The sequence below is a fragment of the Trachypithecus francoisi genome, unplaced genomic scaffold (assembly GCF_009764315.1).
Source record: "Trachypithecus francoisi isolate TF-2019V2 unplaced genomic scaffold, Tfra_2.0 Lachesis_group6, whole genome shotgun sequence".
NCBI lineage: Eukaryota > Metazoa > Chordata > Mammalia > Primates > Cercopithecidae > Trachypithecus > Trachypithecus francoisi.
Window position 1 is genome coordinate 79,281,353 of NW_022681471.1, and position 23,635 is coordinate 79,304,987.

The window sequence follows — 23,635 nt, forward strand, 5'->3', positions numbered from 1 at the left end:
GTATATGTACCACGTTTTCTTTATCCAGCCTATCATTGTTGGGCATTTGGGTTGGTTCCAGGTCTTAGCTATTGTGAATACTGCTGCAATAAACATACGTGTGCATATATCTTTATAATATAATTATTTATATTCCCTTGGGTATATACCCAGTAATGGCATTGCTGGTTCAAATGGTATTTCTGGCTCTAGATCCTTGAGGAATCTTCACCCTGTCTTCCACAATGGTTGAATTGATTTACATTCCCAACAACAGTATAAAAGTGTTCCTATTTCTCCCCAGCCTTGCCAGCATCTGTTGTTTCTTGACTTTTTAGTAATCACCATTCTGACTGGCATGAGATGGTATCTCATTGTGGTTTTGATTTGTGTTTGTCTAATGATCAGTGATGTTGAACTCTCTTTCATATGTTTGTTGGCCACATAAATATCTTTTTTTTTTTAAGTGTCTTTTCGTGTCTTTTGCCCACTTTTTGATGGAGTTGTTTTTTTCCTTGTAAATTTGTTTAAATTCCTTGTAAATTCTGATATTAGAACTTTGTCAGATGGGTAGATTGCAAAAATTTTCTCCCATTTTGTAGGTTGTCTGTTCCCTCTGATGATAGTTTCTTTTGCCGTTCAGAGGCTCTTTGGTTTAATTAGATCCCATTTGTCAATTTTAGCTTTTGTTGCAACTGCTTTTGGCAATTTCATCATAAAGTCTTTGCCCATGCCTATTTTCTGAATGGTATTGCCTAGATTTTCTTCTAGGGTTTTTATGGTCTTGTGTTTTACATTTAAGTCTTTAATCCATCTTGAGTTAATTTTTGTATAAGGTGTAAGGAAGGAGTCCAGTTTCAGTTTTCTGCAAATGGCTAGCCAGTTTTCCCAGCACCTTTTATTAAATAGGGAATCCTTTCTCCATTACTTACTTTTGTCAGGTTTGTCGAAGATCAGATGGTAGTAGATGTGTGGTGTTATTTACGAGCTCTCTATTCTGTTTCATTGGTCTGTGTGTCTGTTTTGGTACCAGAACCATGCTGTTTTGGTTACTGTATAGCCTTGTAGTATAGTTTGAAGTCAAGTAGTGTGATACCTCTACCTTTGTTCTTTTTGCTTAGGATTGTCTTGGCGGCATGGGTTGTTTTTTTTTTTTTTATTATTTCATATGAATTTTTAAGTAGTTATTTCTAATTCTATGAAAAATGTCAATAGTAGTTTGATGGAAATAGCATTGAATCTCTAAATTACTTTGGGCAATATGGCCATTTTCATGATACTGATTCTTCCTATCCATGAGGATGAAATGTTTTTCCATTTGTTCATGTCCTCTTTCATTTCCTTGAGCAATGGTTTCTAGTTCTCCTTGAAGAGGTCCTTCACATCCCTTGTTAGCTGTATTCCTAGGAATTGTATTCTCTTTGTAGCAATTGTGAATGGAAGTTCATTCATGATTTGACTCTCAGCTTGTCTATTTATTGGTGGTGTTATAGCAATGCTTGAGATTTTTGCACATTAATTTTGTATCCTGAGACTTTGCTGAAGTTGCTTATCAGCTTAAGGAGCTTTTGGACTGTGACGATGGTGTTTTCTCGATATAGGATCATGTCATCTGCAAACAGAGACAATTTGACTTCCTCTCTTCCTATTTGAATACCCTTTATTTCGTTATCTTGCCTGATTTCCCTGGCCAGAACTTCCAATACTATGTTGAATAGGAGTAGTGAGAGGGGGCATCCTTGTCTTGTGCCTGTATTCAAAGGGAATGCTTCCAGCTTTTGCCCATTCAGTATGATATTGGCTGTGGGTTTGTCATAAATAACTCGTATTATTTGAGATACGTTCCATCAATACCTAGTTTATTGAGAGTTTTTAACATGAAGGACGTTGAATTTTATTGAAGGCCTTTTCTGCATCTGTTGAGATAATTATGTGGTTTTTGTCATTGATTCTGTTTATTGATTTGTGTATGTTGAACCAGCCTTGCCTCTGAGAGATGAAGCCAACTTGACTGTGGTGGATAATCTTTTTGATGTGCTACTGGATTCAGTTTGCCAGTATTTTATTGAGGATTTTTGCATCGATGTTCATCAGGGATATTGGCCTGAAGTTTTCTTTCTTTGTTGTGTCTCTGCCAGGTTTTGGTATCAGGATGATGCTGGCCTCATAAAGTGAGTTAAGGAGAAGTCACTCCTTTTCAATTGTTTGGAAGAGTTTCGGAAGGAATGGTATCATTTTCTCTTTGTACCTCTAGTAGAATTTGGCTGTGAATTCATCTGGTCCTGGGCTTTTTTTAGTTGGTAGGCTATTTACTACTGCTGCAATTTCAGAACTTGTTATTTGTCTGTTCAATAATTCAACTTCTTCCTGGTTTAGTCTTGGGAGGGTGTATGTGTCCAGGAATTTATTCATTTCTATTTCATTCTTTTGCATGTGGATATAAAGTTTCTCCAGCACCCATTTCTTTGAAAGACTGTCCTTTCTGCATTGAATTATCTTGGCACTGTTATCAAAAATCATTTCATTGTATATGCAATGGTTTATTTCTGGGTTCTCTGTTCTATTCCATTGGTCCATATGTGTGTCTTCATGCCAGTACCATATTGTATTGATTACTGTAGCTTAATAATATGTTTTGACCGGGCGCAGTGACTCAAGCCTGTAATCCCAGCACTTTGGGAGGCCGAGACGGGCGGATCACGAGGTCAGAAGATCAAGACCATCCTGGCTAACATGGTGAAACCCCGTCTCTACTAAAAAATACAAAAATCTAGCCCTGCGAGGTGGCAGACATCTGTAGTCACAGCTACTCAGGAGGCTGAGGCAGGAGAATGGCGTAAACCCGGGAGGCGGAGCTTGCAGTGAGCTGAGATCCTGCCACTGCACTCCAAGCTGGGCGACAGAGCGAGACTCCGTCTTAAAAAATATATATATATATATGTTTTGAAGTCAAGAAGTGTGTGACCTCCAACTTTGTCTTATTTTTCAAGATTGCTTTTGCTATTTAGAGTGCCTTGCAATTCCATATAAATTTTAGGATTACTTTTTCCATTTCTGTAAAAAACCATCATTGTGATTTTGATGGAAACTGCATTAAATCTGTAAATCCCTTTGGGTAGTATTGACATCTTAACAATATTACGTCTTTCATTCATGAACAGGAATGTCTTTCTATTCATTTGTATCATCTTTAATTTCTTTTTTTATTATTATTATTATTATACTTTAAGTTCTAGGGTACATGTGCGTCACGTGCAGGTTTCTTACATATGTATACTTGTGCCATATTGGTGTGCTGCACCCATCAACTCCTCAGCACCCATCAACTCGTCATTTACATCAGGTATAACTCCCAATGCAATCCCTCCCCCCTTCCCCCCTCCCCATGATAGGCCCCGGTGTGTGATGTTCCCCTTCCCGAGTCCAAGTGATCTCATCATTCAGTTCCCACCTATGAGTGAGAACATGTGGTGTTTGGTTTTCTGTTCTTGTGATAGTTTGCTAAGAATGATGGTTTCCAGCTGCATCCATGTCCCTACAAAGGACACAAACTCAACCTTTTTTATGGCTGCATAGTATTCCATGGTGTATATGTGCCACATTTTCTTAATCCAGTCTGTCACAGATGGACATTTGGGTTGATTTCAAGTCTTTGCTATTGTGAATAGTGCCGCAGTAAACATACGTGTGCATGTGTCTTTATACCAGCATGATTTATGATCCTTTGGGTATATACCCAGTAATGGTATGGCTGGGTCATATGGTACATCTAGTTCTAGATCCTTGAGGAATCGCCATACTGTTTTCCATAATGGTTGAACTAGTTTACAATCCCACCAACAGTGTAAAACTGTTCCTATTTCTACACATCCTCTCCAGCACCTTGTTTTTCCTGACTTTTGAATGATTGCCATTCTAACTGGTGTGAGATGGTATCTCCTTGTGGTTTTGATTTGCATTTCTCTGATGGCGAGTGATGATGAGCATTTTTTCATGTGTCTGTTGGCTGTATGATGTCTTCTTTTGAGAAATGTCTGTTCATATCCTTGCCCACTTTTTGATGGGGTTGTTTGTTTTTTTCTTGTATATTTGTTTGAGTTCTTTGTAGGTTCTGGATTTAGCCCTTTGTCAGATGAGTAGATTGCAAAAATTTTCTCCCATTCTGTAGGTTGCCTGTTCACTCTGATGGTAGTTTCTTTTGCTGTGCAGAAGCTCTTAGTTTAATCATATCCCATTTGTCAATTTGGCTTTTGCTGCCGTTGCTTTTGGTGTTTTAGTCATGAAGTCCTTGCCCATGCCTGTGTCCTGAATGGTACTACCTAGGTTTTCTTCTAGGTTTTTATGGTATTAGGTCTAACATTTAAGTCTCTAATCCATCTTGAATTAATTTTCGTATAAGGAGTAAGGAAAGGATCCAGTTTCAGCTTTCTACTTATGGCTAGCCAATTTTCCAGCACCATTTATTAAATAGGGAATCCTTTCCCATTTCTTGTTTCTCAGTTTTGTCAAAGATCAGATGGCTGTAGATGTGTGGTATTATTTCTGAGGACTCTGTTCTGTTCCATTGGTCTATATCTCTGTTTTGGTACCAGTACCATGCTCTTTTGGTTACTGTAGCCTTGTAGTATAGTTTGAAGTCAGGTAGCGTGATGCCTCCAGCTTGGTTCTTCTGACTTAGGATTGTCTTGGCAATGCGGGCGCTTTTTTTTTGCTCCATATGAACTGTAAAACTGTTTTTTTCCCATTCTTTGAAGAAACTCATTGGTAGCTTGATGGGGATGGCATTGAATCTATAAATAACCTTGGGCAGTATGGCCATTTTCACATATTGATTCATCCTATCCATGAGCATGGTATATTCTTCCATTTGTTGTGTCCTCTTTATTTCACTGAGCAGTGATTTGTAGTTCTCCTTGAAGAGGTCCTTTACATCCCTTGTAAGTTGGATTCCTGGGTAATTTATTCTCTTTGAAGCAATTGTGAATGGAAGTTCATTCCTGATTTGGCTCTCTGTTTGTCTGTTACTGGTGTATAAGAATGCTTGTGATTTTTGCACATTAATTTTGTATCCTGAGATTTGCTGAAGTTTCTTATCAGCTTAAGGAGATTTTGGGCTGAGACAATGGGGTTTTCTAAATATATAATCATGTCATCTGCAAACAGGGCCAATTTGACTTCTTCTTTTCCTAACTGAATACCCTTGATTTCTTTCTCTTGCCTGATTGCCCTAGCCAGAACTTCCAACACTATGTTGAATAGGAGTGGTGAGAGAGGGCATCCCTGTCTTGTGCCAGATTTCAAAGGGAATTTTTCCAGTTTTTGCCCATTCAGTATGATATAGCTGTGGGTTTGTCATAAATAGCTCTTATTATTTTGAGGTACGTTCCATCAATACCGAATTTATTGAGTGTTTTTAGCATGAAGGCTGTTGAATTTTGTAAAAGGCCTTTTCTGCATCTATTGGATAATCATGTGGTTTTTGTCTTTGGTTCTGTTTATATGCTGGATTACGTTTATTGATTTCTGTATGTTGAACCAGCCTTGCATCCCAGGGATGAAGCCCACTTGATCATGGTGGATAAGCTTTTGATTTGCTACTGGATCTGGTTTGCCAGTATTTATAGAGGATTTTGCATCGATGTTCATCAGGGATATTGGTCTAAAATTCTCTTTTTTTGTTGTGTCTCTGCCAGGCTTTGGTATCAGGATGATGTTGGCCTCATAAAATGAGTTAGGGAGGATTCCCCTCTTTCTATTGATTGGAATAGTTTCAGAAGGAATGGTACCAGCTCCTCCTTGTACCTCTGGTAGAATTCAGCTGTGAATCCATCTGGTCCTGGACGTTTTTTGGTTGGTAGGCTATTAATTATTGCCTCAATTTCAGAGCCTGCTATTGGTCTATTCAGGGATTCAACTTCTTCCTGGTTTAGTCTTGGAGAGTGTAATGTCCAGGAAATTATCCATTTCTTCTAGATTTTCTAGCTGATTTGCGTAGAGGTGTTTATAGTATTCTCTGATGGTAGTTTGTATTTCTGTGGTGTCGGTGGTGATATCCCCTTTATCATTTTTATTGCGTCTATTTGATTCTTCTCTCTTTTCTTCTTTATTAGTCTTGCTAGCAGTCTGTCAATTTTGTTGATCTTTTCAAAAACCAACTCCTGGATTCATTGATTTTTGGAGGGTTTTTGTATCTCTATGTCCTTCAGTTCTGCTCTGATCTTAGTTATTTCTTGCCTTCTGCTAGCTATTGAATGTATTTGCTCTTGCTTCTCTAGTTCTTTTAATTGTGATATTAGAGTGTCCATTTTAGATCTTTCCTGCTTTCTCTTGTGGGCATTTAGTGCTATAAATTTCCCTCTACACAGTGCTTTAAATTCGTCCCAGAGATTCTGGTATGTTGTATCTTTCTTCTCACTGGTTTCAAAGAACATCTTGATTTCTGCCTTCATTTCGTTATGTACCCAGTAGTCATTCAGGAGCAGGTTGTTCAGTTTCCATGTAGTTGAGCGGTTTGGATTGAGTTCTTAGTCCTGAGTTCTAGTTTGATTGCACTGTGGTCTGAGAGACAGTTTGTTATAATTTCTGTTATTTTACATTTGCTGAGAGTGCTTTACTTCCAATTATGTGGTCAATTTTGGAATAAGTGTGATGTGGTGCGAGAAGAATGTATATTCTGTTGATTTGGGGTGGAGAGTTCTATAGATGTCTATTAGGTCTGCTTGCTGCAGAGATGAGTTCAATTCCTGGATATCCTTGTTAACTTTCTGTCTCGTTGATCTCTCTAATGTTGACAGTGGGGTGTTGAAGTCTCCCATTATTATTGTATGGGAGTCTATGTCTCTTTGTAAGTCTCTAAGGACTTGCTTTATGAATCTGGGTGCTCCTGTATTGGGTGCATATATTTAGGATAGTTAGCTCTTCCTGTTGAATTATCCCTTTACCATTATGTAATGGCCTTCTTTGTCTCTTTTGATCTTTGATGGTTTAAAGTCTGTTTTATCTTAGACTAGGATTGCAACCCCTGCTTTTTTTTGTTCTCCATTTGCTTGGTAGATCTTTCTCCATCCCTTTATTTTGAGCCTATATGTCTCTGCATGTGAGATGGGTCTCCTGAATACAGCAGACTGATGGGTCTTGACTCTTTATCCAGTTTGCCAGTCTGTGTCTTTTAATTGTACCATTTAGTCCATTTACATTTAAAGTTAATATTGTTATGTGTGAACTTGATCCTGCCATTATGATATTACCTGGTTATTTTGCTCGTTAGTTGATGCAGTTTCTTCCTAGCCTCGATGGTCTTTACATTTTGGCATGTTTTTGCAATGGCTGGTACCGGATGTCCTTTCCATGTTTAGGGCTTCCTTCAGGGTCTCTTGTAAGGCAGGCCTGGTGGTGACAAATTCTCTAAGCATTTGCTTATCTGTAAAGGATTTTATTTCTCCTTCATTTATGAAACTTAGTTTAGCTGGATATGAAATTCTGGGTTTAAAATTCTTTTCCTTAAGAATGTTGAATATTGGCCCTCACTCTCTTCTGGCTTGTAGAGTTTCTGCTGAGAGATCTGCTGTTAGTCTGATGGGCTTCCCTTTGTGGGTAACCCGACCTTTCTCTCTGGCTGCCCTTAAGATGTTTTTCTTCATTTCAACTTTGGTGAATCTGGCAATTATGTGTCTTGGAGTTGCTCTTCTGGAGGAGTATCTTTGTGGCGTTCTCTGTATTTCCTGAATTTGAATGTTGGCCTGCCCTACTAGTTGGGGAAGTTCTCCTGGATGATATCCTGAAGAGTGTTTTCCAACTTGGTTCCATTTTCCCCCTCACTTTCAGGCACCCCAATCAGACGTAGATTTGGTCTTTTTACATAATCCCATACTTCTTGCAGGCTTTGTTCATTTCTTTTTCTTCTTTTTTCTTTTGGTTTCTCTTCTCGCTTCATTTCATTCACTTGATCCTCTGTCGCTGATACTCTTTCTTCCAGTTGAGCGAGTCCGTTACTGAAACTTGTGCATTTGTCACGTATTTCTCGTGTCATGGTTTTTGTCTCTGTCATTTTGTTTATGACCTTCTCTGCATTAATTATTCTAGCTATCAATTCTTCCACTCTTTTTTCAAGATTTTTAGTTTCTTTGTGCTGGGTACGTAATTCCTCCTTTAGCTCTGAGAAGTTTGATGGACTGAAGCCTTCTTCTCTCATCTCATCAAAGTCATTCTCCGTCCAGCTTTGATCCCTTGCTGCGATGAGCTGCGCTCCTTTGCAGGGGGAGATGCGCTCTTACTTTTTGAATTTCCATCTCTTCTGCCCTGCATTTTCCCCATCTTTGTGGTTTTATCTGCTTCTGGTCTTTGATGATGGTGACGTACTGATGGGGTTTTGGTGTGGGTGTCCTTCCTGTTTGATAGTTTTCCTTCTAACAGTCAGGACCCTCAGCTGTAGGTCTGTTGGAGATTGCTTGAGGTCCACTCCACACCCTGTTTCCCTGGGTATCAGCAGCAGAGGCTGCAGAAGATAGAATATTGCTGAACAGCGAGTGTACCTGTCTGATTCTTACTTTGGAAGCTTCCTCTCAGAGGTGTACTCCACCGTGTGAGGTGTGGGGTGTCAGTCTGCCCCTTGTGGGGGATGTCTCCCAGTTAGGCTACTCAAGGGTCAGGGACCCACTTGAGCAGTTAGTCTGTCCCTTCTCAGATCTCAACCTCCGTGTTGGGAGATCCACTGCTCTCTTCAAAGCTGTCAGACAGAGTCGTTTGCATCTGCAGAGATTTCTGCTCCTTGTTGTTGTTGTTGTTGTTGTTGTTTAGCTTTGCCCTGTCCCCAGAGGTGGAGTCAACAGAGACAGGCAGGCTTCCTTGAGCTGCTGTGAGCTCCACCCAGTTCGATCTTCCCAGGGCTTTGTTTACCTACTTAAGCCTCAGCAATAGCGGGCACCCCTCCCCTAGCCTCGCTGCTGCCTTGCGGTTAGATCGCAGACTGCTGTGCTAGCAATGAGGGAGGCTCCGTGGGCGTGGGACCCTCCCGGCCAGGTGTGGGATATAATCTCCTGGTGGCCCGTTTGCTTAAAGCGCAGTATTGGGGTGGGAGTTACCCGATTTTCCAGGTGTTGTGTGTCTCAGTTCCCCTGGCTGGGAAAAGGGATTCCCTTCCCCCTTGTGCTTCCCAGGTGAGGCGATGCCTCGCCCTGCTTCAGCTCTCGCTGGTCAGGCTGCAGCAGCTGACCAGCACCGATTGTCCGGCACTCCCTAGTGAGATGACCCCAGTACCTCAGTTGAAAATGCAGAAATCACCGGTCTTCTGTGTGGCTGGCCCTGGGAGTTGGAGACTGGAGCTGTTCCTATTCGGCCATCTTGCTCCACCCCCAATCTTTAATTTCTTTCAACAATGTTTTGTAGTTTATTGTGTATAAGTCTCTTACCTGCATGTTTAAGTTTAGTGAAAGCAGGCTTTCTTGTCTTGTTCCCAATCTTAAAGGTAAAGCTTCAGTCTTTTAACATTGAGTATAATGTTTACTGTGTGTTTGTAGTATATAGACTTTATTGTATTGAGATAAATTCCTTCCATACCTAAATTACTGTGTTTTTATTATGAAAGAGGCTTGAATTTTGCCACATTTTTTCTGCATCTATTGAGATAATCATGTAATTTTTTTCTTTCATTCTGTTAATGTGGTGTCTCATATTAATTAATTTGCATATGTTGAATTATCCTTGCATTGCAGGAATAAATTGTGCTTGATGGTGGTATACGTTCCTTTTGATGTGCTGTTGAATTCAGTTTACTAGTATTTTCATGAAGATTTTTGCATCTATATTCAATATCAGCAATATTAGCCTATAATTTTCTTTGGTATAAGGGTAACTCTGGCTAACATAAAATGAGTTTTGAAGCATGCCCTCCTTTTTGATTTCTTGAAATAATTTGAGAAGTGTTGGCGGGGAGGGGCAGCTGTGGGCACGCTTCATCAGACTTAAATATTCCTGCCTGCCAGCTCTGAAGAGAGCAGTGGATCTCCCAGTACAGTGCTTGAGCTCTGCTGAGGGACAGATTGCTTCCTCAGGTGGGTCCCTGACCCGCATGCCTCCTGACTGGGAGATACCTCCCAGCAGGAGTCAACAGACATCTCATACAGGAGAGCTCTGGCTGGCATCTGGCAGGTGCCCCTCTGGGACGAAGCTTCCAGAGGAAGGAACTGGCAGCAATCTTTGCTATTCTGCAGACTCCACTGGTGATAACCAGGCAAATAGGGTCTGGAGTGCACCTCCAGCAAACTCCAGCAGACCTGCAACAGAGGGGCCTGACGGTTAGAAGGAAGACTAACAAACAGAAAGAAATAGCATCAACATTGGCTGGGCACGGTGGTTCATGCCTGTAATCCCAGCACTTTGGAAGGCTGAGGCAGGTGGATCACAAGGTCAGGAGTTCAAGACCAGCCTGAGGAACATGGTTTAACCCTGTCTCTACTAAAATATAAAAAATTAGCTGGGCGTGGTGGCGCCCACCTGTAGTCCCAGCTACTCAGGAGACTGAAGCAGGGGAATCACTTGAACCCGGGAGGCAGAGGTTGCAGTGAGCTGAGATCTCACCATTGTACTCCAGCCTGGAGGACAGAGTGAGACTCCATAAAAAAAAAAAAAAAAAAAAAAAAAAAAAAAAAAAAAAAAAAAAACAGAACAGCAAAAGAAATATCATCAACATTAACAAAAAGGACATCCACAGAGAAACCCCATCTGAAGCTCATCAGCTTCAAAAACCAAAGGTAGATAAATTCACGAAGATGAGGAAAAACCAGCGCAAAAAGGCTGAAAATTCCATAAACCAGAACACCTCTTCTCCTACAAAGGATCACAACTCCTTGCCAGCAAGGGAATAAAATGGGAGGGAGAATGAGTTTGATGAATTGACAGACGTAGGCTTCAGAAGATGGGTAACAACAAACTCCTCTGAGCTAAAGGAGCATGTTCTAACTCAATTCAAGGAAGCTAAGAACCTTGAAAAAAAGTTAAATGAATTACTAACTAGAATAACCAGTTTAGGGAAGAACATAAATGACCTGATGGAGCTGAAAAACACAGCACGAGAACTTCGTGAAGCATACAGAAGTATCAGTAGCTGAACTGACCAAGCGGAAGAAAAGATATCAGAGATTGAAGATCAACTTAATGAAATAAAGCATGAAGACAAGATTAGAGAATAAACAATGAAAAGAAATGAACAAAGCCTCCAAGAAATATGGGACTATGTGAAAAGACCAAACCTACATTTGATTGGTATACCTGAAAGTGATGAGGAGAATGGAACCAAGTTGGAAAACACTCTTCAGGATATTATCCAGGAGAACTTCCCCAACCTAGCAAGACAGGCCAACATTCAAATTCAGGAAATACAGAGAACACCACAAAGATACTCCTCGAGAAGAACAACATCAAGACACATAATCGTCAGATTCACCAAGGTTGAAATGAGGGAAAAATATTAAGGGAGAGAAAGGTCGGGTTACCCACAAAGGGAAGCCCATCAGGCTAACAGTGGATCTCTCTGCAGAAACCCTACAAGCCAGAAGAGAGTGGGGGCCAATATTCAACATTCTTAAAGAATTTTCAACCCAGAATCTCATATCCAGCCAAACTAAGCTTCATAAGTGAAGGAGAAATAAACTCGTTTACAGACAAGCAAATGCTGAGAGATTTTGTCACCACCAGGCCTCCCCTACAAGAGCTCCTGAAAGAAGCACTAAACATGGAAAGGAACAACCAGTACCAGCCGCTGCAAAAACATGCCAAATGGTAAAGACCATCGACACTATGAAGAAATCACATCAACTGACAGGCAAAATAACCAGCTAACATCATAATGACAGGATCAAATTCACACATAATAATATTAATCTTAAAGTAAATGGACTAAATGCCCCAATTAAAAGACACAGACTGGCAAATTGGATAAAGAGTCAAGAGCCATTGGTGTGCTGTATTCAGGAGACCCATCTCACATGCAAAGACACACATAGGCTCAAAATAAAGGAATGGAGGAATATATACCAAGCAAATGGAAAGCAAAAAATAAAAATTAAAAGAAAAAAGCAGGGATTGCAATCCTAGTCTTAAAACAACAAAGGTCAAAAAAGAAGACAAAGAAGGGCATTACATGATGCAACAAGAAGAACTAACTATCCTAAATATATATGCACCCAATACAGGAGCACCTAGATTCATAAAGCAAGTTCTTAGAGACCTACAAAGAGACTTAGACTCCCATACAATAATAGCAGGAGACTTTAATACCCCACTGTCAATATTAGACGGATCAATGAGACTTGAACTCAGCTCTAGACGAAGCCGACCTAATAGACATCTACAGAACTCTCCAACCCAAATCAACAGAATATCCATTCTTCTCAGCACCATGTTGCCCTTATTCTAAGATTGACCACATAATTGGAAGTAAAACACTCCTCAGCAAATGCAAAAGAATGGAAATCATAACCAACAGTGTCTCCGTCCACTGGGCAATCATTTAGAACTCAGGATTAAGAAACTCACTCAAAACTACACAACTACATGGAAACTGAACACCCTGCTCCTGAATGACTACTGGGTAATTAATGAAATTAAGGCAAAAATAATAAGTTCTTTGAAACCAATGAGAACGAAGACACAACGTACCAGAATCTCTGGGACACAGCTAAACCTGCCTTTATAGGGAAATTTGTAGCACTAAATGCCTACAGGAGAAAGCAGGAAAGATCTAAAATCACCACCCTAATATCACAATTAAAAGAACTAGAGAAGCAAGAGCAAACAAATTCTGGCAGAAGACAAGAAGTAACTAAGATCAGATCAGAACTGAAGGAGATAGAGACATGAAAAACCCTTCAAAAAAATTATGAGTCCAGGAGCTGGTTTTTTCAAAAGATCAACAAAATAGACCACTAGCCAGACTAATAAAGAAGAAAAGAGAGAAGAATCAAATAGACACGATTTAAAAAGCATTAATTCTTTAGATATTTGGGAGAATTCTTCAGTGAAGCCTCTAGCCATGGGCTTTTCTTTGCTGGGAGGTTTTTGATTCCTGATTCAATTTCTTTACTCAATATTAGTCTGTTCAGTTTTTCTTTGTGATTCAGTCTTGGTACGTTGTATGTTTCTAGGGATTTATCCATTTATTCTAGGTTATCCAATTTAATGGTACATTGTTGTCTTTATGATCTTTTAAATTTTTGTTACATCAGTTGTAATGTCTCCTTTTTCATTTCTGATTTTATTTATTTCTTAGTCTAGCTAGTTTTATCCATTTTGGAATTTTTTTTTCCAAAAAATAAACACCTCTTTGTTTGTTTGTTTGTTTGTTTGTTTGTTTGTTTTACAGAGACTCACTCTGCTGGCCTGGCTGCAGACTGGACAAGGCTCAAGCAGTCCTCCAAACTCAGCTCCCAAGTTGCTGGGACTACAAGCATGTGCTATTTTCTAAATTTTTTTGTAGAGATGGGGTTTCTCTGTGTAGTCCAGGCTGGTCTTGAACTCCTGGCCTCAGACAATTCTCCTGCCTTGGCCTCCCAAGGTGCTGGGATTATAAGAGTAAGCCACTGCATCTGGCCTCACCTCTTAGCTTCTTTGATTTTATATTCACTATTTCATTTATTCTCTAGTCTTTATTATTCCTTCCTCCACTACTTTTGGGCTAGTTTGTTCTTTTCCTAGTTCCTGAGATATAAAGTTAGGTTTTTCATTTTAGATCTTTCTTCTTTTTTAGTATCACTATAAATTATCACTATAATTTATCACTATAAATTTCTCTTTTTATTAATATTTTTAATTGGCCAGTCATAATTGTATATATTTCAGGTGTACAGTGTGATGTTTTGATATATTAATAAAAAGAGAAATGATTAAATCAAGCTATTTAACATATCCATCACCTCATTTAGCCATCATTTTTTGTGGTGAGACAGTTGAAATTTACTCTCTTCTCTTCAATTTTGAAATATACAATACATTATTGTCAACCATGGTCACCATGCTGGGCAGAAGACCTCAAAAACTCATTCCTTTTATCTAACTGCATCTTTCTACCCTTTGGCCAACATCTCCCCATTCTCTCCTATCTCAACCTCTGATAACCACAATTTTACTCTCTGTTTCTATGAGTTTGATTGTTCTAGATTCCACATATAAGTGAGAACATAGTTTTTGTCTTTCTGTGTCTGGCTTATTTCACTTACATAGTGTCCTCCAGTTCCATCTATGTTATCACAAATGACAGCATTTATTTCTTTTTAAGGTAGAATAGTATTCCATTATGTATATATATCACATTTTCTTTATTCAATCATCTATTGATGGACTCTTAGGTTGAGTCCATATCTTGACTCTTGTGAATAATGCCAGAATGAACATGAGAGTGCAGATATTTCTTCAAAATACTGATTTCAGTTCCTCTACCCAGAAGTGGGATTGCTGGATCATATGATACTTCTATTTTTAATTTTTTGTCAAACCTCCATACTGTTTTCTGTAATAGCTGTGCTAATAAATTTCCTTCTTAGTACTGCCTTTGTTGCATCCTACATGTTTTGGTATGTTGTGGTTTTGTTTGTTTCAAGATAATTTCCAATTTCCCTTTTGATTTCTTCTTTGACCCATTGGTTGTTTAAGAGTGTATTTTTTTAATTTCCATATATTTTTTAACTTTCCAGGTTTCCTTTATGCTATTGATTTCTAGTTTCATTCCATTGTGAACAGAAAAAAATACTTGGTATGATTTTAATCTTCTTAAATTTGATAAGCTCTATTTTATGACCTAACATGTGATCTATCTTGAAGAATGTTACATGTACTTTTGAAAAGAATGTGTATTGTACTGTTATTGGGTTGAATATTCTGTATATCTATTAGGTCCATTTGTTCCATAGAGTTGTTCAAGTCTGCTATTTGTTTTTTGATTTCTTTCTCTGATTGTTCTATCCATAATTGAAAGTAGAGTATCGAAGTAATCTATTACTGTATTTCTGTCTGTTTCTCCCATCAGTTCCATCAGTGTTTACTTTACATATTTAGGTACTCTGATGTTGAATGCATATATATTTATAATTGTTATATTTTCCTGGTATATTGATTCTTCCATAATTACATAAAATTCTTCATTGTCTCAGTGACATTTTTTGACTTGAAGTTCATTTTGTCTGATATTACTATTGCCACACCTGCTTTTTTTCTTTTTCTAAGTTACAATTTGCATGGAATATCTTTTTTTATCCCTTCACTTTCAGTCTATGTGTGCCCTTAAATCTAAAGTGAGTCTCTTATAGACAGCATATAATAGGATGTTTTTCTTAAACTATTCAGTCTTTCTGTGTATTTTTATTGAGGAGTTTAATCTATGAATATATTTCAAGTAATTATTGATAGGGGATGATTTACTGTTGCCATTTTGTTCATTGTTTTCTGTTTGCCTTGTAGGGATTTTTTTGTTCTTCTTTTCATTTCTTGCTCTCTTCCTTTATGTTTTGTTTGTTTGTTTGTTTGTTTGTTTGTTTGTTTAGTTTTTATATTAGTATGCTTTGATTCGTTTCACTTCTTTTTTTTTTTTAACTTCTGTAGGTATTTCCTTTGTAGCTACCATGGGGCTTACATAAAATATCTAACAGTCTAACACTCTTGTCTTAAGCAGGTAACAACTTAACTTTAATTATGCACACATTACACGTTTTCTTCTTCTCCCTTTATGTTATTCATGTCAAAGTTTACATCTATTTATATTGTATATTCATTAGCATACTTTATAATTATGTTAATACTTTTTTAAAACTTTATACTACAATTAAAAGTGATTTACCCACAACCATTACAGTAATATAGTATTCTTTATTAGTTTATATACTTACCTTCACCAACAACTTTTATACTTTTTTATGCTACTGTGTTGCTATTTAGCATTCTTTCATTTTTGTTTTCATTTTCATTTCTCTTTCAATCTAAAGAGAAGACTTCCCTTTAGATTTCCTATAAGGCAGGTCTAGTGGTAATGAACTCCCTTAGCTTTTGTTTGTCTGGGAAAGTCGTGATCTCTCTTTCGTTTTTGAAGAACAGTTTTGCTACATATATCATTATCGGTTCATAGTTTTAGTTTTCCTTCAGCTCTTTGAATATATTATCCCACTCTCTACTCTCTTCTGACCTGAAAGTTTTTTTTGCTGAGATGTCTGCTGATGGTCCTAATGGCTTTTCCTGCATATGACAAGTTGGTTTTATCTTACTGCTTTCAAAATTCTCTCTTTGACTTTTGACAATTTGATTATCATATGTCTCAGTGTAGATTTCTTTAGATTCATCGTATTTGGGTCATTTTGGCTTCCTAGATCTGGATGTCCATTTCCTTCCCCAGATTTAGAGAGTTTTCAGTCATTATTTCTTTAGATAAGATTTCTAGTCCTTCCTATCTTCTCTTGGACTCCCATAATGCATATATTGGTCTGCTAATAATGGTGTCCCATAGGTCCCTTAAGCTATTTTATTTATTTATTTTTATTCTTTTTGCTTTGTGTCCCTCTGACTGGATAATGACAAATAATCTGTGTTTGAGTCTGCTTAGTCTTTTTTCTGCTTGCTCTAGTCTGTTGTTGAACTCCTCTATTGGATTCTTTACTTCAGTTATTGTATTCTTCAGCTTTAAGACATCTGCCTATTCTTTACATTTTCTGTCTCTTTGTTGAAATTTTCACTTTGTTTATGGATTGTTCTCCTGAGCTTGTTGAGATTTTCCATGATGGATACTTTGAGTTCTATGTCGGGTCATTCATATATTTTCATTAGAGTCAGTTTCTGGAGTTTTAGCTTGTTTCTTTGTTCAGATTGTGTTACCCTTTTTCTCCACATTAGAAGAATCCACTATCACTCCCAGTCATATGAATTGGCCTTGTACAGGAGAAGACATTAACCAGCCAACCAAGCCAGAGTTGCTGTGGGCCTTTCAACCCATTGTACTAGTTTAAACTGCTGTCTTTGTTATTAGTGTCCCCCAGGCATCCAGAGTATGTCCAGTTTCATCAGTACTCCTAGACAGGTGTCACAAAAGCCATTCCCTTGGTAGATCCTGGAGAATTTAGAATGCTGGGTGCATGTTCCAACTTTTTCCCTTCCCAGGGAGAAGCTGGGAACTGGGATTTTCCCCCCACCCTGTGTTGAGCCAGGTACAGGAGCTGTGGTACATGCCTACATGCTAGTTGAAACTGCCATTTTCTTCTCTGTAGCCCTCAGGATACTATCACATGCCAGACCCTTTCACCTCTTTGAAATAGGTGAGAAAGAAGCCGGTCTTTCAGGTGGCACCTGGAGAAGTTGGGATGTTAGATGTGCAGTCTGGCTTCTTCCATTCTGAGGTAGAAGCTGGGAATGGGGGTTTCCTCCTGATCCTATGGCACTGTGCTGGGAGTAGGGATTATGATGAGTGTATGTTTCTGCTTTTTCTACAGATGTTTTATTTACAATCTGGTTGGTTTCATACTTATCCAGGGTGCAGAAGCCTCTCCATGAGTTGCTGGATTTCTCATAAAGGGAATTGATCCTTGTGTTGCAATTAAATTAGTGTATCCATTGGGGGAAGGAGAGTCCAGGGCTTCCTATTCTGCCATCTTGGTGATGTCACTCCTCTCCCTTATATTTCATAAAACTACATGTGAGTCTATAATTATCTCAAAGTAAAAGGGTAATTTGATTGTTTAAAAGAACCTCAAGTTTGCTGAAGTCTAAAGTGTCTCCTTCAGCTGAGATTTTTCTGCTGGTATCTTTACTCTTTCCAATTATGAGCATGTCCATTCTTTTTAATGTCATCAAATTACAGTACTCATGAGATCTTCCCACCTACTAGGCTAATATTTTCTTGGCACAAGGAAAACATTGGTAATCAATTACTCCAGCTAAACTAACCCACTTCCCCCCCCCACCCTTTTTGTCTATTTGAGGTTCTGGTGTGGGATGTATAACCGCTTTGACAAAGGCTACAGCCCAAGCAGAGTATACTAGAGAACCTCCTGGAAATTAAGAAACAGAGAGCAATGCTGGAGACAGATGTGCATGAACTAGAAAAGGTGAGGAGAAAAGTCCCAAAGAGAGATCTTCTTGACCATTCTGGGTAGGTCCAGCCTGCTTGGAGTTGAACTGATACTTGTGGAAAGCTCCCTGACTGGCTTTTTTATACTCTTTGGCTTTTCATGTGTCCCGTGTCTACAAAGCTTTCAGCATAACTCCTTTTCTTACTTCCCAAAATGTGGTAAATATGTCACTCAACTAGATAAACAAGTAAATTTGTTATCTTTATCTCTTTTTGGATCTGGATGGAATGAGTAGGAGGAACAAGAGGGAATGACTAGGGAAATCACATAGCGTTTGTTATCCATCAAGAGAATAAGTATAGCATCTTGGTTATACTGATAAGAACAGTGCAATTGCTGTTTTCCAGTTAAAAATCTTATAAAAGAAGGTTCTTATTCCTTCCCATGTAGACTGCAAACTCAGCTTATTGAGTGACCATGTTGGATACTTGTTTTTTAATTACAGGTTACAGAACTCAAAAATTATTTCTTGTTAATTTCATAAACTGAGCTGCTTATAAAATGTAGGGATCCCTAAGGGTTTGTTTGAAGGACAGGGGAAAGGTACCTCTTAGAAAAGAATTATTGGAAATGGTGTGCTATTTAGGAACTGGGTGTGAACCCACTTTAAGGCAGATAACGCATAGCTTTTCTGCTTCCTGTAAGTAAACAAATGTCATTTTATTGTGAAAATAAATGTGTTGTGATTACATCAGATCCCAAACTTTTTAATGTCCTCTTGGGAGGCAACAGCCAATTACTTGGTTCCATTTTAAAAAAAGGTGGGAGGGCAGACTAAAGCATAACTTAAAATCGTAGGAAGCATGCATCCCCGAGAAGGCCCAGTCTTAAGTAGATTAGATGTAGTAGAGAAACTTCTTCTTAGGGCTCCTCTTTTAGCTACTAGCAGATTCTTCCACAAGGCCCTCAGGGAAGGTGCCCTATTCTTGACCCAGCCCTCTCACTTATCCCTGCCTGACTCCTGAGAGAGAATCAGATTCATTTCACATAGACTCAGATCACTCTGGAAAGACTTCTTTTTGAAGTATGTATGTGCTTTTATGTATGTGTGTTATTAACTTTCTTTTTTTAATACAGAGCAGAAAAACAAAAATGGCTGATAGTATCACCCAGACAACCCTGTTTACTTTTTAAAAAGACAATATAAGTGTAAAGTTAGAAAATACAGAAAAATAAGGTACAAAATGAAAATTTAAAAGACTCCCCCCACCACCTTCAGAAAAATGTATGCATTTTTCTGAAGAGAAGGTCCATAATTTTCATCAGATTTTCAATGGGGACTTATGACCCCAAAGAATCACTGTTGTAAAGTATCAGTGAATCATTATATTATCTCTGAAAGTGAAAATATCTGTTAGAGGTAGCATGAGGTAGATGACAGATCATAGACTTTGGCGTTAGGTAGATGCAGGGTCAGATCCCAGTTGTTTACTTCGTACATGTGCGAATTTGGGTGACTTACTTAACTTCTCTGAGCCTCAGTTCTTCATCTGTAAATATAGCTAATACCTAAACTAATAGGTTTATTATAAGGATAAAAAGAAATACTGTGCATAAAGTGCCTAGCACATAGAAGTATTCAATAAATATTAGTGATCTATTCCCCCGCCCTCTCCCCATCCCATGAACAAAATTGCACTTATAAAAGAGGACTTTTTTTTTTTTTTTTTAATTTAAGTTCTAGGGTACATGTGCATAATGTGCAGGTTTGTTACATATGTATACTTGAGCCATGTTGGTGTGCTGCACCCATCAACTCGTCAGCACCCATCAATTCATCATTTATATCATGTATAACTCCCCAATGCAATCCCTCCCTCCTCCCCCCTCCCCCCTCTCCCCTCCCCATGATAGGCCCCAGTGTGTGATGTTCCCCTTCCCCAGTCCAAGTGATCTCATTGTTCAGTTCCCACCTATGAGTGAGAACATGCGAGTGCTGATAAAAGAGGACTTTTATAGATATAAGACCTTTGAGATTCTTCAATGGTAGGGCTTCTAAAGTACTATGGCATGTGATGAGGGAAAGATGTTGTAGGGGAGAGGGTGAGCAAAAGGTCATTTGCTACCATTATAAGTGACAGCAATAGGATCTCTGCAGCTCAAGGTGATGTTTGTCTAGTTTTTCTCCTGTTTCTAATTCTTCTTACCCTTTCTTGCTCCTGAGGCAGAACTAAAAGCCCGTGATGAGCCACCAGAAGAGATCTGTACCTGCACTCAATTAGGAAACTTATTATCCCAGCATCTGGGAAGTCCTTTGACCAATCCTCTTGGCTTTATGGGTATCGATGGAGACCTGAATACCTTGATGGAGAATGGCACCCTCTCCAGGGAAGGAGGCCTCCGAGCTCAGATGGATCAAGTAAAAAGCCAGTGTGCAGACCTCCACCATAACCATTGTGAGATTGTGAGCAGCCTTAGGGCCATAAATATCTCTGGGGATGTGGGCATCTCTGGAGGGACAGGCATCTCTGAGGCCATGGGCATCTCTGGAGACATGAGCACCTTTGAGACTATGGGCTTCTCCGAAGACTTAGGAATCTGTGGGGCCATGGATATCTCTGAGGCCACTGACATCTCTGGAAACATGGGTATTTCTGAGGCCAGGGGTTTCTCTGGGGACATGGGCATCTTGGGAGACACAGGCATCTCCAAGGCCAGCACCAAGGAGGCAGACTACTCCAAGCATCAGTGAGTTAGTTACTCATCTTCCATGCTAGGTATACCTACAGCAGCTACAATGATTCTTGTCCCAGAGAGGGCTATGCTGCTTTTCCAATTGGTTTAAGTGAGTGAAGCCAAGGCATCCCTCTCCCCACTTAAGTCTGGAAGGGAATTACTTTACTGATTAAGTGACCAATATGTTCATATTAAGCAGTACAGAGTGTAGGCAAGAGAAAGAATATGTTATTGTTCTAAAATGGGATTTAACTATAGAAATGTTGCCTCTCAGGTGAGACACATATTAAGCTGGTTCTACTGTCTGTTTTCTTTAATGATCGACCGCCCCTATTTTCTATCCTGACTGCTGTAATGTGAGAGTGAAGTGGAAATATTGTCACAGTGGTCAATAATGACCCTTTTGAGGATATGGAGAGATGGTATACAGCAGGTAACTGAATTGCAGAATATATTAAAAGAAAATCTTACTTTCAGGTATGCTTAGTCATGGGATATTAGCTAACATTATTGCCAATGGAGACATACAATGTTTTCCTGAGAAAGAAATCAAAATGATGCTTAATTGTTAGCATGAGTGCATGAGTTCTTAGTGGTTTGAAATATATAAAGAAAGTTTTCTTAAGTTACAACACATGCTTTCCCCAACCCACACCCCAGCTAGGTCTTGTTATAATACTTAGCCAATTCCCTTTTTCATAGATAGTCCATAGGTAAACTTGAATCCACTACAATCTAAAATTATAAATTTCAAATTAATGGGGTTTGAATTAGTAACATTAATTGCATCAGTTCAGGAAGTAACTGAAAATCTCAGTGCTTCAGACTCAGACTGAGACATGGTCTGTGTGCCCATCTGGTTTTGTGGAAAATAGGACCCTTTTTAAGTCTTTTTATGAAGACAAATGGTTTTGCTTATCTAGATATCACATGAGGTTTGTGGATTTTTTAGACACAATTGGCACTACTTTTAAATCTGGTAGGTTTATCACCTTGTGCTAATGTACAGTTTTGAAAAAAGTCCATTCTGATAGCAGATCCAGATACTCCTGGGGAAAGGGATGTATTTTTATTTAAACACCAGTTTTTCTCCTAGGGGTTGATATACTTGATGGGTTTTTCATCTGTCCTATTGGATATTCAGTCATGATTTTGCTACTTCCACATACTGAGAGTAGGATAGGCCTCAGTCAGTTTGGGTCATGCTCTGTATATTCTCAGCAATTCCAGAACTCTTAATGCCAACACAATCCAGGTCCTTACCCAAAATGTCTGTTCCAAATACTCTATATTTGGCTTAAGCTAAAAAATTAGATGACTTAAAGAGGCATCCCTTGATTATCACATCCAGTTGTGCACATAGAAATATCTAAAGGATTATGTCATTAGGTGCTTTTCTTTGAGAGAAAGAGGGACCTTTTAAGGGTTTAATTTAAATGGAGGAGAGGAGTGCCAGGATAGCTCGTTGATTTCTTATCCCTAGCTAAACTGTAGACCCAAAATATCCTCTTTAGTGGAAGAACTCTAAATCATCTTGGTTGTCTTTTTTTATATGTAAACAGGAGTCATTTTTCTATTTACTTCCTCTTGGTAAATTTTTAATTTTTTGTTTTTAAAGAACTCTTAATTTATTTGGGTCTTCCCCATTAATAAATAAAGGCCATATTTTACTTACATATTCTTGATACCTACCTTGATCCTATAATTTTAAAGCATCAAGATGATTTCCTTTTTTTATCTCTCTGGTCCTCCTCTTTCCATGATTTAGTCCTTGCTTTATATAACCTAAATCATCAGATGTTGCCAGTTATCATTTGACTTCTTTTGGAAAAAAAAATGGGGTTTGTGCACACCATTTTGATCTGGAGGCTACATCTACTCCTGGCTTTGTGAAGGAAGTTGCCGAAAAGGATGACGGTACCAATCTGCCACCAGTGAGCCATTCTGGATCTTGCTCCCAGATCTTTCTCCCATATCTCAATCTGCATTTTGCAGTTTATTAGCATGATGTTCTGGATATAGTGTGTTGAGTTTTCAGAGAAGAAAGTAAAAAGGTAAATGACAAGATATAGTAGTTTTTGCAAATTCTATAAAAGACTAAAGATTCTTGATTTATTCCTAAAGATCTGTATAGGTACAGTACATAGTACCTAACTTATTTCTTAGATCAAAAACAAAATTAATCAATAGTGAAAGGAAGGTCTTTTCAATATAATTCTAAACTAGAAGTAGTAAACCACAACTCTGATATTTCCAAAGGTGAAAACAGCATTTTTAAAAGACTGGCTTATTTCGTTAATTATCTAAGGCCATGGGATTGATCTCAGTCTCAAAATCTGTGAGGTCAGTTTGTTTGGTCTTTGATATTTTTATTCCCCAACATACCACATTATTGCTTACATATAAAATATACAGAACTTAAAAAAAAAAAAGCTGCATGAAAATCACCTATTTATTCTCAACACGAAACACCTTTTGGTTTTACAGTTGGATTTAAAAATCTGAGAAAAGCTGGCCGCAAAGGAAGAAAGAGAAACAGGAGAACCTAGGCCAAGCACGGTGGCTCACGCCTGTAATCCCAGCATTTTGGGAGGCTGAGGCAGGTGGATCACCTGAGGTCAGGAGTTGGAGACCAGCTTGGCCAACATGGTGAAAGCTTGTCTCTATTAAAAATATAAAAATTAGCCAGGCGTGGTGGCGGGTGCCTGTAATCCCAGCCACTTAGGGGGCTGAGGCACAAGAATCGCTGAACCCCAGAGGCGGAGGTTGCAGTGAGTCGAGACCACGCCACTGCACTCCAGCCTGGGTGACAGGAGCAAAACTCCATCTCACACACACACACACACACACACACACAAAAGAAACAGGAGAACCTAAATCTT

General features: G+C 38.7%; 1 protein-coding gene across 1 annotated transcript in view; it reads left to right on the plus strand.

The window, feature by feature from the left end:
• The window catches only part of MTMR8 (myotubularin related protein 8), a 121,126-nt gene extending 97,941 nt beyond the window's left edge, over positions 1–23,185 (plus strand). The window contains 3 exon segments of the mRNA XM_033200985.1: positions 17,928–17,962; positions 17,965–18,053; positions 20,242–23,185. Coding sequence (XP_033056876.1) covers positions 17,928–17,962; positions 17,965–18,053; positions 20,242–20,769 — 652 coding nt within the window. The 3' untranslated portion in view covers positions 20,770–23,185.
• Positions 23,186–23,635: the final 450 nt, after the last annotated feature.